Source organism: Pleurodeles waltl, chromosome 9, assembly GCF_031143425.1.
Source record: "Pleurodeles waltl isolate 20211129_DDA chromosome 9, aPleWal1.hap1.20221129, whole genome shotgun sequence".
NCBI classification, from domain to species: domain Eukaryota; kingdom Metazoa; phylum Chordata; class Amphibia; order Caudata; family Salamandridae; genus Pleurodeles; species Pleurodeles waltl.
The window spans coordinates 40,506,906-40,522,410 of NC_090448.1; the positions used below are offsets into that span (position 1 = coordinate 40,506,906).

Genomic DNA, 15,505 nt, shown 5'->3' on the forward strand with positions numbered 1-15,505 from the left:
TATCTTTTTTCCTTCACTTTCTGAAAGCATCTAGATTGACTCTGTCACAAATATTCCAGTCTCTTAGTCCAACAAGCCTGCCCAGAAGTTTCTCGGTTTTGTCATGTCCCTGTCTGCCTCTTGTTTAGATGCACAAGACACCAAAGAGCATTTGGTCACTCAACTGAGTAAGTGGGAAAGGTTTGCATTGTTGTTCATACATAACCAACCCTAGCATCCCAGTAGAAAAACTCAAGTCTCTTTCCATACATGACTGAATATATCTGTGCACGTGACAACTGTAGAAAATGGTGGGTGACCTACTTGAATCTCAGTGCCTATACTGCCTTAAAAGAAGGTACAGTTTTATATGGTTTGCTCAAAGCATTCACCTGATCTAGATGTCTGCAGAAATTCATTGCACAGCTCAGAGAGATACTACAACTAGCCCAAAGCCTTCAGCATCTTTATTGAGAAATCTACTCAAGTTCCTCACTAGTTAGGACCTTGCATCAGGCCCCATTAACACCCAAGTGTAGATTTGCAGGAATGAAAACCGATTATGTATAAAACATTTTTATTAATGCTTCTAGCAGAATGAAACCCTCTGAGAGCCCTAAGAACTAAAATATGTTTACAGATGTTATGTAAGTCGTGTTTTCCAGAATTCTTTGCATTCTTTTTATGTGTGGGCTGTTTTAAAGATGTCAGGTGGAGTGTTTGAAATCTGGTGACTACTCTGTGTTTTACTAACAGGTGTACTTCTGCCCTTTGCTCTGACTATGTCTGGTAGATGAAGGTGTTCAAAAACACCCATGAGAAAGGAGCATATTTGTAATCTTGTAGATCTCTTGGAAATGACTGAACACTCCTTGTCATTCCTTTATGTGTTGAGAAGGGCTTACTTTAAAGGGAACAGCAGGGGTTGCAGAGGTCTCTTTTGTCTAGAGTCTAAGCCAAGATGGAGGCACTCTAAAGAGCTTCATGAGGTACTACGCATTCATGCGTTTCTTGTTACTAAAAAAAACTGTTGTTTCCTGTTACCCAACCGAGTGGTACTCATTGTATCAATCTCAGAAGGATGAAAAGCTGAGTGCACCCACCATGTTGCAAGCCTTTGATCCTGATATCAAACACAGATCACTTTAGTTAATGCGTTTGTGCAGTGAGCCACTAGACCCAGCACCTAAGGCTTACTCCTCAATGAGCAACTATATGATTGGTCACATTACAGGGTTGATTTAACCACACTGAATGCAGAGTCACAAATCTGTAACCCTCGATCAGCCCCACATTTGTTGATCTGGAAACTCAGCTTTGAACTGATGAGCTATTTCTTTTCAGCTCACCTCTGAGCAGCCTCTACACACTACGAGCCTGAGCTTTCTAGGAAACATACCGAAAGCAGAGCGCTTTTAGTGCAGATCAGAGAGGGCTCCCAGGCAGGACACACAAATATTAGAGAGGCCAACCAAGTAGCAGCATGTTAGGTGAGTTTGAAATCAGGTGCAAATCATAGAAAAGAGACAAAAAAGTTAAAACCATTAACGTTAAGGAATTCAAAACACATTTCTGTCTGTTATTTTAGCTTAATAGGGTCACGAAACACCCTAAAAATATATCTTTAATTTAGATGAGGTGTGTTGTGCCCTCACTGCCCTGTCTTAATTCAAACTACAGTGAAACATGTTGGCATGTAGATGTAAAGAGATATAAGTGATTAGGCTTAAATCAACAATATATATTTTTTCCTAAGGACTGGATGCTTTGCGTGTTGCAGCTGAATTTCTTTGGCTGTTCCTTTGGCTGTAACCTGATTTTGATCCCATTTTCACAAGTAATTTTAGAAAAAATGCTACTCGAGGTACTACCTTGCCATACACACCACCTGTTTTCAATCAATCTTTTCTTCTCCAGGACAAAAAGTACTTTCAAAAGTATTGTTAGCAAAGACATCCTCAACCTTCAAGATGAAGTGTGAATTAGCTCGACTTCCCATACATTTTTGAGTGTTATGTGACCCAAAAGCTTTGCAAAATGTTTTTGCTCTGTGGCTTATCGGTATTTGCATATTTATGTGAAACAAGAGTGCACTACTTTTCCATGTCCTAAATGATCTCTGCAATTTCTGTGGATGGTTTGGTAATGACAATTTGCTCATGAACAGTCCATAGACCTGTCAGAAGCTAGACTAGGAACCAGTTATTTCTGATTAACTCATGTGTGCATGGCAGACATCTAACACTGCTCCACTAAGTATTAACTCAAACAACCAGTGGCCACAAAGTCCAGACAATATCTGTGCCCTCCTAGCTTGGTAGACATGATGTAGGTTACAGGCAAGACCGAATTAGGATAGCCATTTGTGATACAAACCCACAGGACATGTCAGCTAAAGACTTCTCCTGCAATAAAGAAATATATGGCAGCATAAATTTCCAAAGTTCCAGGACTGATGTTCTTACAATGTTCCTTAGAGTCAAAATAAGGTATTACAGAGTGAGGTCCTTAGGAAATGGATTTTTACCACATTCATTGGCTCACCCTTTCAGACTAAGGGCCTGATTTAGAACTCTGCAGATGGAATATCCTGTGCGCTGTATTACGATTCCAATAGAATATAATGGATCATAATATGGCAGACCGGATATGCATCACTTTTGTGACTGAGTATTTCCCTCTCCGAAGGTCAAAATCAGGCCCTGAGAAAAGTTCAAGATGCAAAATGTTAAAGTTTGTACCATTTAGCAGCATTTGCAGTACCTCACGCAACATCTCCAAGCGTCGAATTTAAAGAGGATGGACCAAGAAATCCTAGTGCAAATTAATTATAACCGAAGGGTGTGCTTGATGGCTGAAATTGGTGTGCTGAAACCTGGCTCACTAGCCAAAGAAAATAGTACCTTGCTTGAAAGACTTAAGATTATTATATTCATACTTTGAGCAAGAGAATTAATTTCATGATCAGAGCAACAAATCAAAGTTCATTTACATGCATCTAAGACCATTCATTGGAATGTCTTAAAATCAGTAATTAGTATCATACAACAAATTCGTAATCAAATCTACACCTTGTGTGAGTCTAAACCAAGAACATGCTCAAATGTGACTAACCCAACACCAATTGTTGTGTGGATGAATATTCAAAAAATCATAAAATTAAAAACACATTTGGTTACAGTTCATGTTTTTTTTACGAAAGGCTTTATAGTATAGTAATGGCCCATAGTGAATTGCTTGGCCCACAACAAAACACACAGTACAGAAAGGCATGTACATTACTTCATGCTTAATGAAGGTACAGCAGCGCAAAAAACAGTTAGTTAAAAAAACCTCAGTGCAATGTTTATATTAATACTATTTATTTGATTAATTGCAACTCTGGACACATGATCAAGGCATGTATTTTTACAATGTTTTATTTAGAGGAGAAGATTTGAACCAGAACAACAGATATTTAGATTGCAAAGCACAATAGAACTTATATGAGCTGGAACACACCAGCAATAAATTATAAAATGAATAGGTATTATTTTCTGAAAACTAAATCTCCCTCCCCCTCAAGTCAACTATATACTTACCATGGGTGGGCAAAGCATCGGAGTTCACCTTGAAACTTGCGCTAAGGTGGCCAGTTTCACACCTCGTCTTGTTTGCGAGGTTTGTCACAAACTTAACCAGCTTTGTTTGTGGGATATGTTTTACACATCAACAAGTTTATTACTAGAGAATTTACTTTCTCCAGCTTACAGTAATGTCCTCTAGAGAAAACCATTTGTAAGCTTGAAACATGAGCAAGGAGGTTAGGGGAGATTTTTTCCTCTGGCTGTGTTTCAAACTTTGTAAAATGTACAATGATTGTGAAGTTTAACAAACATAGTAGTTGCAGAGGAAAATCCTTCACAAGTTCACACACATAATTTTCCCTAAGTATCTAAGAACTGCCTGACTCCAAGCTCAAGTTAATATATTTGGAATATTTGTTCAGCTCCCTGGCCTCCTTTCTGTGGACTTTATGTATAAGAGACATTTCCTTTTAATTTAACATGTTTCTGGAGTTGTTTTTAAATGTCTTAAATATCTTTAATTGTTAAGGCTAAGGTATGTCATGGTAGCAAGATGACCTGCAGGATACCTTTAACTGAAGACATCAAAGTTGCTGCTTTAGTCATGTTACAGCATTATATTCCTCACAGTTACGGGCCCAAGCCAGAGGAAAGGGTGGGTAACAAAGGCAGTGTAGTTAAAATCTATGTAGGTAAGGGAAATAGGGCTATTTGCTCCCCACTTTCTTTTCCCCTTTGCAGCAGTGAATTCAGCTCCTTGCATGATGAGACCAGTGGCTTCTCTCTACTGTTGCACCTGACAGCAACTTTTAAAGAGAACCAGACCAGCTGGTGCTGCAATATAGAGGAGGTGTTAGCCGCCACACAGAGATAGAAAAACGTACGTTGGAACTTATACACCTGGCAGGGCATGCAAGTGGGCTAGGGAGCTGGCAGACGAGGAATGTTCCCTGAGTAGGCCTGTAATGCTAGCTTCAACCTGCAAAGTGGCCATCCTGATTGGCTGGTCAGATACCAACATTTCATACAGGTTGTTAATCAGAAGTTGTTATATTGTTGTATTGCATGTTGTATTGTGAACTAGAAAGTACATGTTCACCTAATTGTCCTACGCCCTTTGTAGAGTGTTCTCATACCTGATGCTGGGTTTGAGAATATTCTTTTTGACAGATGACTTCTTGATTCACTGTCCTAAAGGGGGAGCTCTGACTGTAATGAAGATGCTTGAGACACCAGTCCTCTCCCTCACATCTTCGTGAGAATTATTCTCCAATAGTCCATTTCCTTCAGTTAGCTGATGTAGAGTGGTGTCATATAGAGGCACCCCTTGCTCCAACCAGGATCAATTTACATAATTGTATGATGACAGCTTGCAGGCTATTCTTGTATGCTTGCTCTTGCAGGGGCATTAACTGTGCATGCATGATGTGGACAGGGCCTGCTACTGCTGCAAAATGCTTGGCTTCATCAGTCGTTCCTGTGTCCTCCGTCTGAATTATGTGTTATATCCTTACACCTCCCAGGTTTTCTCCCCAACTATCCATCCTCCCCATCGTACCCGTCTGTTAAGTCACGTCTAGTCCCAGTTCTAAAGTTCTCTCACAATGAGGAAGAGGAGGGTGAGTTCTGTCTTTCAGGTTGTTTTGATGTATGCTAAATCATGCCTCATTTTGCAATAACATAATCATAATTTAATCTTAGAAGTACCTGAAAATTATTACTACTGCTTACTAAAAGTGTTCTGCTCAGCATTATGTTTTTCAGTCTCAGCATTAACTTTTAATCTAGTACGTTACATATCATGTAAACATTTAAAATTCTGCTCATTGCTAAAATACAATTCAAAGCGAGGGATCTGATGAGTGGATGATCACCTGTGTCTCATGGCTACGTTGTGGTCTCTGACCCTGCTGCTTTCCATCTCCTCAATTTAGATCACCCCAGATGTTGTCCCTTACTGTTATTTAGTTTAGCCCAGTTTTAGTTAATGTATTATTGGCTCTATCACTAATGGTTGGTCCTTCACTGACGTTTTGCCGATTCATGTTCTTCACCTGCACCATACCCTATTTGGATGGCCCCTGGTGTGCCAGTTATTGTTTTTAACCAACCATCACAAAGTTTAACCCCTGATGTGATTTGCCTGCCTGAGGTTGTTTGGATTGGCCCTGACTGTAATTATATGATATACCTTTACTGTTACTTATCCAACTCACTTTGTTTCAACAACCCTTAAAATACCCTTGACATTGTTTGGTTAATCTCTAATGTTTATAGTTCTCCCCTGAAATTGTATGGTTCACCCTTAATTCTTTGACCAGAGCCTGGTGTACATCCCCTATGTTCTTTAGTTATTTGTCTTTAGCAAATCCTTAATTTGTTTGACCTGCCCCTGACATTATATTACCTCTTTTTGATATGAACCATATCTCTGACATGTATAGCCTACTCCCAGGCCAGTGCCTGTGTGGTTTTTCTGATCTTCTACTGTTCTTTAGCTCAATGCCGGTTGTTGCTTGACCCACCCCTAATAAAGTTTGGTCCACCCTTTATTTTGTTTGGGTCTGAGGTTAATTTACTTTCCTTTGATGTTGCTTGCCTCCCTTCTGTAGTTTTATCTTGCCACAGATAGGCCCTCATTATAACCCTAGTGGTCCATGGACCGTCAGGGCCGCTGTGGCTGTCTTACCACTGCGGGACCAGCAGTGCAGACCGGCATATTACGACAGCGGCGGTTTGGCCACTGCCAAACTGCCGATTCCCCGCCCGTCCCGCCGCTTTACTGCGGCCCGCCGGGCTGAAGGTTTCCACCTGCAGCCCAGTGGGAGTTGGAGGACTGCTGAGGTAATTCCGACTCGGGACACATCCAGCATTTTCCTCGGTCTCATCGCACAAAATGCTGGCGGTAAGGTATTCCAACGACAGGAACTTGCATTCCTGTCGCCGGGATACCCCCCAAACACCTCCGCACACACACACGCATGCACCAACACACACAGAATCACACACAGACACCCCTCCGCTCACACACGCACTCACAACATTCACCCTATAGACACGCATACATACCCATACACATCACACACGCATGCATGCAATCTCCATCCCCCACTCCCTCCCTTCAACTACATACATACATGCACCTGCACGCACTCACTCACACCCCATTTATCCCTTGCACATTCACCCATGCACACACCCCCACCCCCCATCCACATGCATACACACATGCATCACCATTGCCACATTTACACACAGGCACACACGCATGCACACACAGACACTCTCCCTCCCTCCCATTCATGTCACGCATACACACACTCCCACAGACCCATTCACACCCCTCACCTCCCTCCCCTTGCGGACGGCACCTATCTCGTCTGACGAGGTGCTCCTCCGTTAGGGGACAGGACCAGCGCTCCCACCACCGGCACCGCCACACCACCCGAAGACCCCCACACAGAATTACTGGTTGTAATTCTGTGGGTGGTCTTTTTCTGGTGTGGTGGTGCGGCAGTGGAACTGCCTAAGCGCCGCAGACCGCTGTGATGAATGCCGCCGGATATCTGACCATCGGCGGTGCAGATATCCAGTGGCAGTCATTATATGGCGGTCGGAAGACAGCCAGCACTGGTGGTCTTCCAGCAGCCACCGCTGCGGCAGTCTTGGCAAAAGACCGTCACAGTCATAATGAGGGCCATAGTGTTTGACACTCCCTTGATGGTTTTTAGCCTTATTCCTACTACTGCTAGTTTGATCTGAGGCTGTTGTGGATTGGCATAATTCCTAATGTTGTGTAGTGCACCTGTTATGTTATTACTAACATCCCCAATGTTTTTGGGTATTCCATTCATAATACTATTTCCATCTTAGCCCACTTCTATTGTTGTGTGGTCTACTGTTTTTTGGTGATATTGAGCTTCATTGTTGATATTGGTTGGGTTGAATTTCATCCAACATTTGACATACCCATAATGAGGACTGACATTTATTGGCTGGCGCAAGATAATGTTTCATGTGTCACTCATACTGTTTGCAACACCTTATGCTGTGTACCCCCAGGTGTCATTCACCCTAGTTTCTTTTCATGTTGTCTGGCTCCTACCTAAAGCTGTTTTGGATGCAACATATGCTGTTTGTCACCATTGAGAAAGTTGTTTAGCTTGCCCTAGGTCTTCAGACCATTTATATGTTGTTTGGTCTGCCTCTGGTATTGTTTTGTCCAATTCTGATATTATCTCCTCCTCTGAGGTTGCTTGCAGTGCCTCTGCCAGTGTTTAGTTAACACCTAAAGTTGCTTGTTTGGGCTGTGATGTGTACTCCTATTCCTAATGCTGTTTGGCTAGCACCTGATGTTTACGTGACCTAATGTTATTTGACTGTCCACAAGTTGTTACGTGTCTCTCTACTGCTGTCATATGTAGTTTATCACACTCCTGATGTCTTTTGAACCCTCCCTAGAGTTGTTTGGCTTTCCCTTGGTGTTATTGTGTCTAGTCTTAATGAAACATTTAGAATAATGTGAGCAATACATTGTACTCATGATGTCAAGAAGGAATAAGATCTACACAAAATTAAAAGTAATTATATGTGTTGTACACATCATGGGTCATTTGAGGAGAAAATGCAGGACCTCTCTCTCCATGTACAAGAAATCTGACCTTGAAAGTAACTTATCTCAGAAGCCTTACTTCTGCCTCAATAACTTTCTCCATATTTGAATTCCATGCTCCGTGACTCGTACACCGCGCCTGTTCCATAGATTGAGATGGCATCTTCCATAAGACAATGATGCTTGATTCACCGAACAGAGCTCTTGTGCGCAAAGCACAGAACTTGCCCTCAGGCTTAATGCAAAGCAGCTGCTGGATGGTTGAGTGAGACCATTGCACATTACTCCTTGCCACAGAGATTTCCATCAAACAGTTCCTGTAGTTATTAGAATGTGAATCAGCTGTAGGCCAGTCAGATTCAATTAGCTTCACTTACACAATCTTCCCAATGTTTTAGCACAAGTTGTAAAGTGTATTTTGCTCACTGAGGCAGTAGTCATGTTCATTCCGCTTAAGATGGTTTGGGGAATCTCGATTTCTTTTTCTCATTAGCGGGCTAATGGCAGTCTCTCTTTTGCAGGGCGTGAGTTGCGAGTGGTCGTGAATACCAATGACCCAGAGTATGAACATGTCTACACAGTGGAAGACTACAACGAGGGCCCAGAAGAAGAGGGAACTGAGAGCACCCTGGGTGATGGTGAGTTCTCTTATTAAACATAGGTCTTCCTACTAGCTGCTGTGTCAAGGCATGTTGACCACTCACAGAGGGCTTCACTAGATGGTATTCACTTCTATGAAACCTCAGATGTGTTCAGTGAAATCACTCTAAAGGAACAACACTTTTACTGGCTTTCTGTAGCTTTAAAATGGCCCCTGTATATGCAACACCTTCAGCCAGAGGAGGCATATTAAGCTAGAGTGGTGTGCATGTAAGGACATGTTACCCCACACTCAAATCTGAAAAAGTGAAGTGTAGGAATGCAAAGCACTATTCCCCAAAATGGCATGTACATAAAAAGGTGTTTCACAGGAAATGAACTATTTAATTAATATTGCATGATGCATCTTGCATAGTGCTTTGCTTTTTAGGCTCAGTAAACGCTAAAAGAAAAGGAGTGTCTGACCGCTGCATGCACACTGCCTCAAGCACAGTCAAGCAGCACAAAAGCTTGTTACTGAGCCTCGCTGATGTACAACTTTTTTAAATTGGTCAAACAGTTGGGGCAAAAAGTTGTTTATATTAGCTTTTTTGGCCAGTATCTGGTACGCTGTGAACTTAGTTGCCTAAAGCTGATGTGCCTGCTTATACCATTATGCCTGCTTGTTACAGAAAGGCCATGTGTTATATTGCGCTTGCTTGTTACATCATTACCATTTCTTGCAGAAAGCTATTTGTTAGATTATGTTTGCTCGTTACAACATGCAAGCTTGTTACACCAAGGTTGCGTGCTATGTCATGCCTGTTTGTTACCTTACGCCAAATTATCCCATCACATTTGCCTGGAACATGTGCCTTTTTTACATTTAATGCGCTTTTGCATTACTCAGGACAACCATGATGGATTTCCATCCACCGCATTAAAAGTGTCATAGGCTATAATGCACTTGTAATTCGGCACATATGGTATCTGCCACACTTGTGATGGAGTATCCTACCTGCCAAAGTCTGAACAAGGCCCTAACTCGTGACGAAGCAGCTGAACATATTTAGAGTGGTGAGTGCTTCGGGCCTCTTCTAGATTTCTGTGCCCAAAAGCTCCTACAAAGACAGTCCAAACAATTGTAACCCTCTTAGAGATATTAAACCACACCTTATAGAGTAACGTTTGTTCCAACAGAACCTAAGATATGTTCTTAGAGCAGCATTAAAGCAACCAACACTGAATCTTGCTGTCCCGGGACCTTTCTGTTTACTTTCCAACAATCTTCCTCTCACTGCAAAGCTACAATAAAGGTGAGCTTGAATCAAACAGGTCTTCAAAAAATGTAGGGACAGATGTACTGACATCAGGAATACCGATTTACTAATTGCTATTAACTCTGAATTAACATTCAGAGGACATCAGTATTCCTAAAGTATGAAATGCCTTATTCCCAAATAACGATTTCTAGTAGGCCACAAATCGACCTCCCTCATGAATATTCATGAGGTAGGTCACAATTCACAACCTATTAAGAATGGCACCCATCACAGGGATGCTGGCCTGCTGAGGTCAGCAGACCACCATGTCTGTGACTGCTTTTTATTAGATCAACTTTTTAAAAAATAAATCCAGCCAGTTTTCCTTAAATGAAAATGGGATGTGTTTAAAAAGTAAAAAAAAAGAAGCTTTGAACTTTCATTTTTTAAGAGTAGGAAGTGGTCCATAGAACCACTGCCTGGAACTTAAAAGACATTTTTCAACATTCTGAAAGAGAGACCTTCCCATTTCGAAATTGGTTACCACCACTTTTAAAATGGTGGTAAAGCATTCCTGTTTTGCAACCGGAATTCGGCCGCAAAAAAAGTAATACATACCATACCGATTCGGTATTTAGAAGGAATGTCCAAAGCACGCCCGAAGTACCGAATCGCGACTACGAATTGCAATTCGGTAACAAGTTACGGCATTAGAAAAAGCATTTTGTACAAAATGTTTGTCCATCTGGCCCTTGTTTAGATGCTGTTCAATTGGCCTCACAGTCACTGGAAGCAATGGCCATGTGCAATTCACAATCTCCGATGGCCTCGGGAGAGTTTTAGATAGCGACGATATCGCATGTTGATTATGCTTGCTCTATCTGCTGCTTTAGAAACTGTTGCTCACAGTGTCTTCCTAGAAAGTCTCCAGCAACCACAGCTTCTCCTGCTTAGCTCTGGTTTTGCCTATTAACAGGTAATGGTCCTCCTGGGTCCTTGCCTAAAACAATTTTGCTTATCATGTGTCAGAGTCCACTGGCTGCTCTCATTCCTTCCTTTGATTTTCACCTCTTGTGTTCCTTCGAGTGACCCCTAAGTCACGACCAAACTTGATGACACCCAACTGTTGTCAACAGGGATGTCCAGGACCTGTGTGTAGGCTGTGAATGGATCGAAGAAAGCAAATCTTGTGGCTCTACCTTCTGGGGAAACAGAGGTATTGGTGCCAGAAAGACAAGATGAGCTTTTGATGCTCACATGCACTACTAAGTGACAGTACAATGAGATGCTACTCATTTTATCAATTGCCCCCACTGTCTACTTCGAGACAATATCCTGATGAGATGTTACTCATTTTATGAACTGATTTATTGGTCTGCCTCATCACATTACTCTTTGTAAACAAAAGTGTTTTTTCAGAAAGATTTCCACTGTACCCTGGTGTTCTGACAACCATAAGGCAAAAAATCAGCATTCCAAAGGTTTGGAAGAAAGGCAATGGAAAATCGACTACAAACCTGTTAACAAAATAAAATCATTTTGAAGACCTTTGAACGTATAAAAAACTATATAGGAAAGCCTGCACTGACTACTATGTGTCTGACTGAAGATCGAAACGATTCAAATGATTACGTTATTGAAAAACCCTTTATCACCCAGTTCCACTGCCCCCTCTATTTCTCCCTAACACAAACTTTATAACTCAATCTCATTTTATTTTGAGGATACAATTTTAAAGCTCTTTCCTTCATTTATAATTGCAGGAACCTATCTTCAAGATTTGTTGCTGAGACCACAGCTCTCATTGCCTCTATTCTATCTCAGGTCTCTCTGATGAGTTTGGATTCAATACCGTCTCACATCCATGCTGCCAGATCCAGATCTCCAAACAACACCCCTTATTAATCTGGCTCACAGCTCTATAGCTCCACAACTTCTTTCCTTGTGTAATAATTATTTTTCTCTTACAACTTTTCCTTGATCCTGGAAAGAGACACTGGCCATTCCATTACTGAAGAAGCCTTCTGCTGATCCTGCAGTTTTTGCTAACTATGGCCTCATTTCCCCTCTTCATTTTCAATGTAACCCTCTGAAAAAGAGATAACTGTTTAGCTTTCAGCTTTTATTGAATCCAGTTGCATTCTAGACAACATGCAGAATGACTTTTGCTCTCTCCATAGCACTCTATCTGCTTTACTTGCTGTCTTTGATGACACTAGGATATTGCATGAAAAAAGAGGGCAGTGCAGTGTTGATTCTGCTTTACTTAAATGCCACCTTTGACAAGGCCTTTCACACCACCCTCTGCCAAGGGCTTCATGCTATAGGCATGAGGGATAAAGCTCAGAACTGCTAACCTGAAAGATCGTCAATCGTTGATATACTACCAGTTCAGACCTCTGATATGTGGGGTACTGCAGGTCTGTTCACTAAGCCCTACCTTCTTTAGTAAATGTTACCTCTCTAGCAGAGCTTACTCAGGGTGTGGGCTTTTCCCTGATGCCCTATGCGGATGGTACACAAATTGTGATGTCTTTTGCAGTCGCTGTTTCTGCCAACTTAACCGAGTTTCATGCTTATTTGACCGCTGTTGCCCAAGGGATGAATTTGAATTCTTTAAAGCTGAATGGCAATAAGAGTGAGCTTCTGCTCTTTATTTACTACTTCTTCTGATGTGTTTCTCTGGTTTTCCCCAAACCAGTCATGCTTAGTCTGCAAAGAATCTGCAAAGAATCTAGGAGAACACATAGATTTAGTTTAAAGAACAAATCAATGCTGTTATTTCTGCATGCTTTTACTATGTGCGGATGCCCCAGATGTCACTCATTGACTAGGGTAGTTCTCTTTATCCGGGGCAACCAAAGGTTGCCTAAAGCTTCTTCAACTCATTCCAAGTTTGGCATCAAGATTGTTACTTAGTCTTCCCACTCGTTCCTCTATAATATCTCATCGTAGAAATCTGCACTGGTTGCCTGTGGTTCAAGCCTGCTGTGTAAAGCCTTCTGCGTTGTTCTCCGCACCTTTTACAATGTTGTGCCTGCCTTTATTCAGTCTAGGATCAAAATATATTCAGCCAGGAAACTTTTTGTTGGGTGTATGTTTTTCTGCAAAGTGTACCTTGACATTTTCGCTGTAGGTCTGGTAATAGATCCTTCTTCTGTCCTGTGCCTGAGCTGTGGAATCCTGTGCCCATTTTTCTCTGCTCAAGATCCAGCTATTTCATGTTCCATTCGGTTTGAGGACTTGGCTATTTCAGTGACCCCCTTCCACCATTCTAGTTTGCTAGCACCAGGATACCCGGGTGGGATCCATCAGTTCACACTCTTAGGAATCGTAATCATCTTCATGAAGCAGAGCTTCATGTTAATGTTTTTTTTCACATCCACTTCCTTGAAACGTATGGGTGAACTAGTCTTGTCTTGTTCTCCATAGACACCTTTGTAGTTCTGGTTGTTATCTGCATAGTTGTGTAAGGAGAATAGAAGGCACAAATAGGGGTGGGTGAAATATTTGGTTGTCATGCGAAATTAGTGCCATTCGCCCATGTCAAAATGCCTTTTGCAGTTTGGAAAACCAGTTCCTTCGGCGAAGCCCACCCAGGCTTTTGATTGGCAGCCAAGAACACAGAGATACATTTTGGTTGGGATTAATGGTAACCTGTCATGTTAGCTAAAACCTCTGGTTGTTTCAGCATTTCTGATTGGATGCCTTGCAACCAATTAGAATCACTTTCTGTGTTTAGAGTTCTCTGACTGTGTGACCTGGACAGTCCACTTCTTTTTGGACCATGGACCAGTTTGGTATCCTGGAGAGTGTGGGTTGTCCCACGTGGGGTGGGCTTGGCACCAGAATCCATTGGTGGTCATTGTTCAGGTGACCAACCTCCCTGCAATTCGGTCCCATTTTCTTGACTGTGGATGTGGATCTGTAAAATGGGAGCTCTATCTGTTGATCTGTATATAAGGATAGGAAATCTTCTCTCCCTCCATTTCTTAGTGGTGAAGTGGAACAGGTTATCAAACATACAGAGGAATGCATTGAGTTGAATCGCAGCGCAAACGTACCGTTGACCTGAAACATTTAACCTTTGGCACTGATGGCCCACTACAGCCTTCTGATGATAGTATTGTAATAAAGTTATCAAAAGTGCTACAGAGGTAGAAAAGAGATGAGCATGGTTATAAAGTTGATGTTGACCTAAGCAAAGATCTTGACGCAGCTTGCTACAAAGGTAGTTTCCTACCATGTGTCGGACAAAACCCTGTTTGAAAAGTTCTAGCAATGTTTCACACACTACCTTTAAAAATCTAAAACACTGCTCTTTACTGAATACCACACACATTGCATTCATTGGTAAAGTCTCTCCGCTGATAAACCACACTGCAAATTTTGAGACTTTTCTTTGGGGATGCACTGGAGCTCAGTAATCGTAAAGTGTCCACTCTGAACCAAAAACCCACTAATGAATCTCCAGTTACAAAACTGGCATTGTCTTTTGATGGTGTTCAGAAAATGGGCAGCAAGTTCCCCTGTGACACTTACATTGGAAAAACCTGCACAATGTACAATGTCTAGTTGATATGGGTGTGTGTGTACGTGTGTATGTGAGTGCCTGCATGCAAGTGCATGTGTAACACAATCTTGCAATGCTACTAATGCCTCTCTTGTTCCATCTCTAACCCGCCTCATGGATGTTTTAGTTAAAATGCATGTATGAACTGTTTCCAGCTTAAAGTTGTGTTAAAACCACTTTGCAAACAAACAGCTTCAGGATAAGCATGTGTCCTCTAAAAGAGAAGAAATTCAAAATGATATTGAACTGGTTCCATGACACACAGTCATTGCCCAAGGTTTTTATTACCCCCCCCATGACCCCATAGCAGCCATTTAATTTTTCCATGTGGTGAATCAGCTTTAGGGATTTCTCCTATTTCAAACAGTGACGTCATAATTGACTGCTTTGCTCCCTGTTTGTAGAGGTGATCATCCCAACCACGACTGCAGAGCATGAACGGGCTAAGAGAGAAACCTCAGAGGAAGGTAAGAAAGGCTTGGCTGGTGGCTCTCATGTCAGTTGGAGAGACAGGTGCCCATCCGCATACAGCTCCATTTCCTACCGCTTTCAATGCAAACTCATTTCTCAAGCTGAGATGTGACTTGATTTCACTCTTTTTACTCAATTTGGAAAACAACAATACAAGAATAAAAGCTATCTGTAGCAATATAGAGGATAAATTAAATGCCTCATAAAGTATGTATATTTAAACCTGAAATCAAGAAATGGAATCAGGAACCACATGGGTGGAGGCTAACTGGGAAACGTGGCCGCCCTTTGCCTGTAGGGTTGACCATCACCCACCACAAGTAGCAATGATAATATTGCAGTGAAGTTTCTGGGTCCTATATCTGTTGGTACCACTGAAGACAGGCTTGAACAAAGTTTATCGAGGGGTTAGGATTACAGAGAAAGCCATAGCTTACACATTGAGAAACAACAAATAACTCTT

The 15,505-nt window shown here is 41.8% G+C and overlaps 1 protein-coding gene across 1 annotated transcript in view; it reads left to right on the forward strand.

The window, feature by feature from the left end:
- The first annotated feature begins 4,098 nt into the window (after nucleotides 1-4,098).
- The window catches only part of LOC138259573 (amyloid-beta precursor protein-like), a 28,208-nt gene continuing 16,801 nt past the window's right edge, over nucleotides 4,099-15,505 (forward strand). Inside the window, exons 1-4 of the mRNA XM_069207405.1 lie at nucleotides 4,099-4,200; nucleotides 4,981-5,164; nucleotides 8,679-8,795; nucleotides 14,976-15,038. Of these exons, the coding sequence (XP_069063506.1) occupies nucleotides 4,099-4,200; nucleotides 4,981-5,164; nucleotides 8,679-8,795; nucleotides 14,976-15,038 (466 nt within the window). The remainder of the gene's footprint in view (nucleotides 4,201-4,980; nucleotides 5,165-8,678; nucleotides 8,796-14,975; nucleotides 15,039-15,505) is intronic.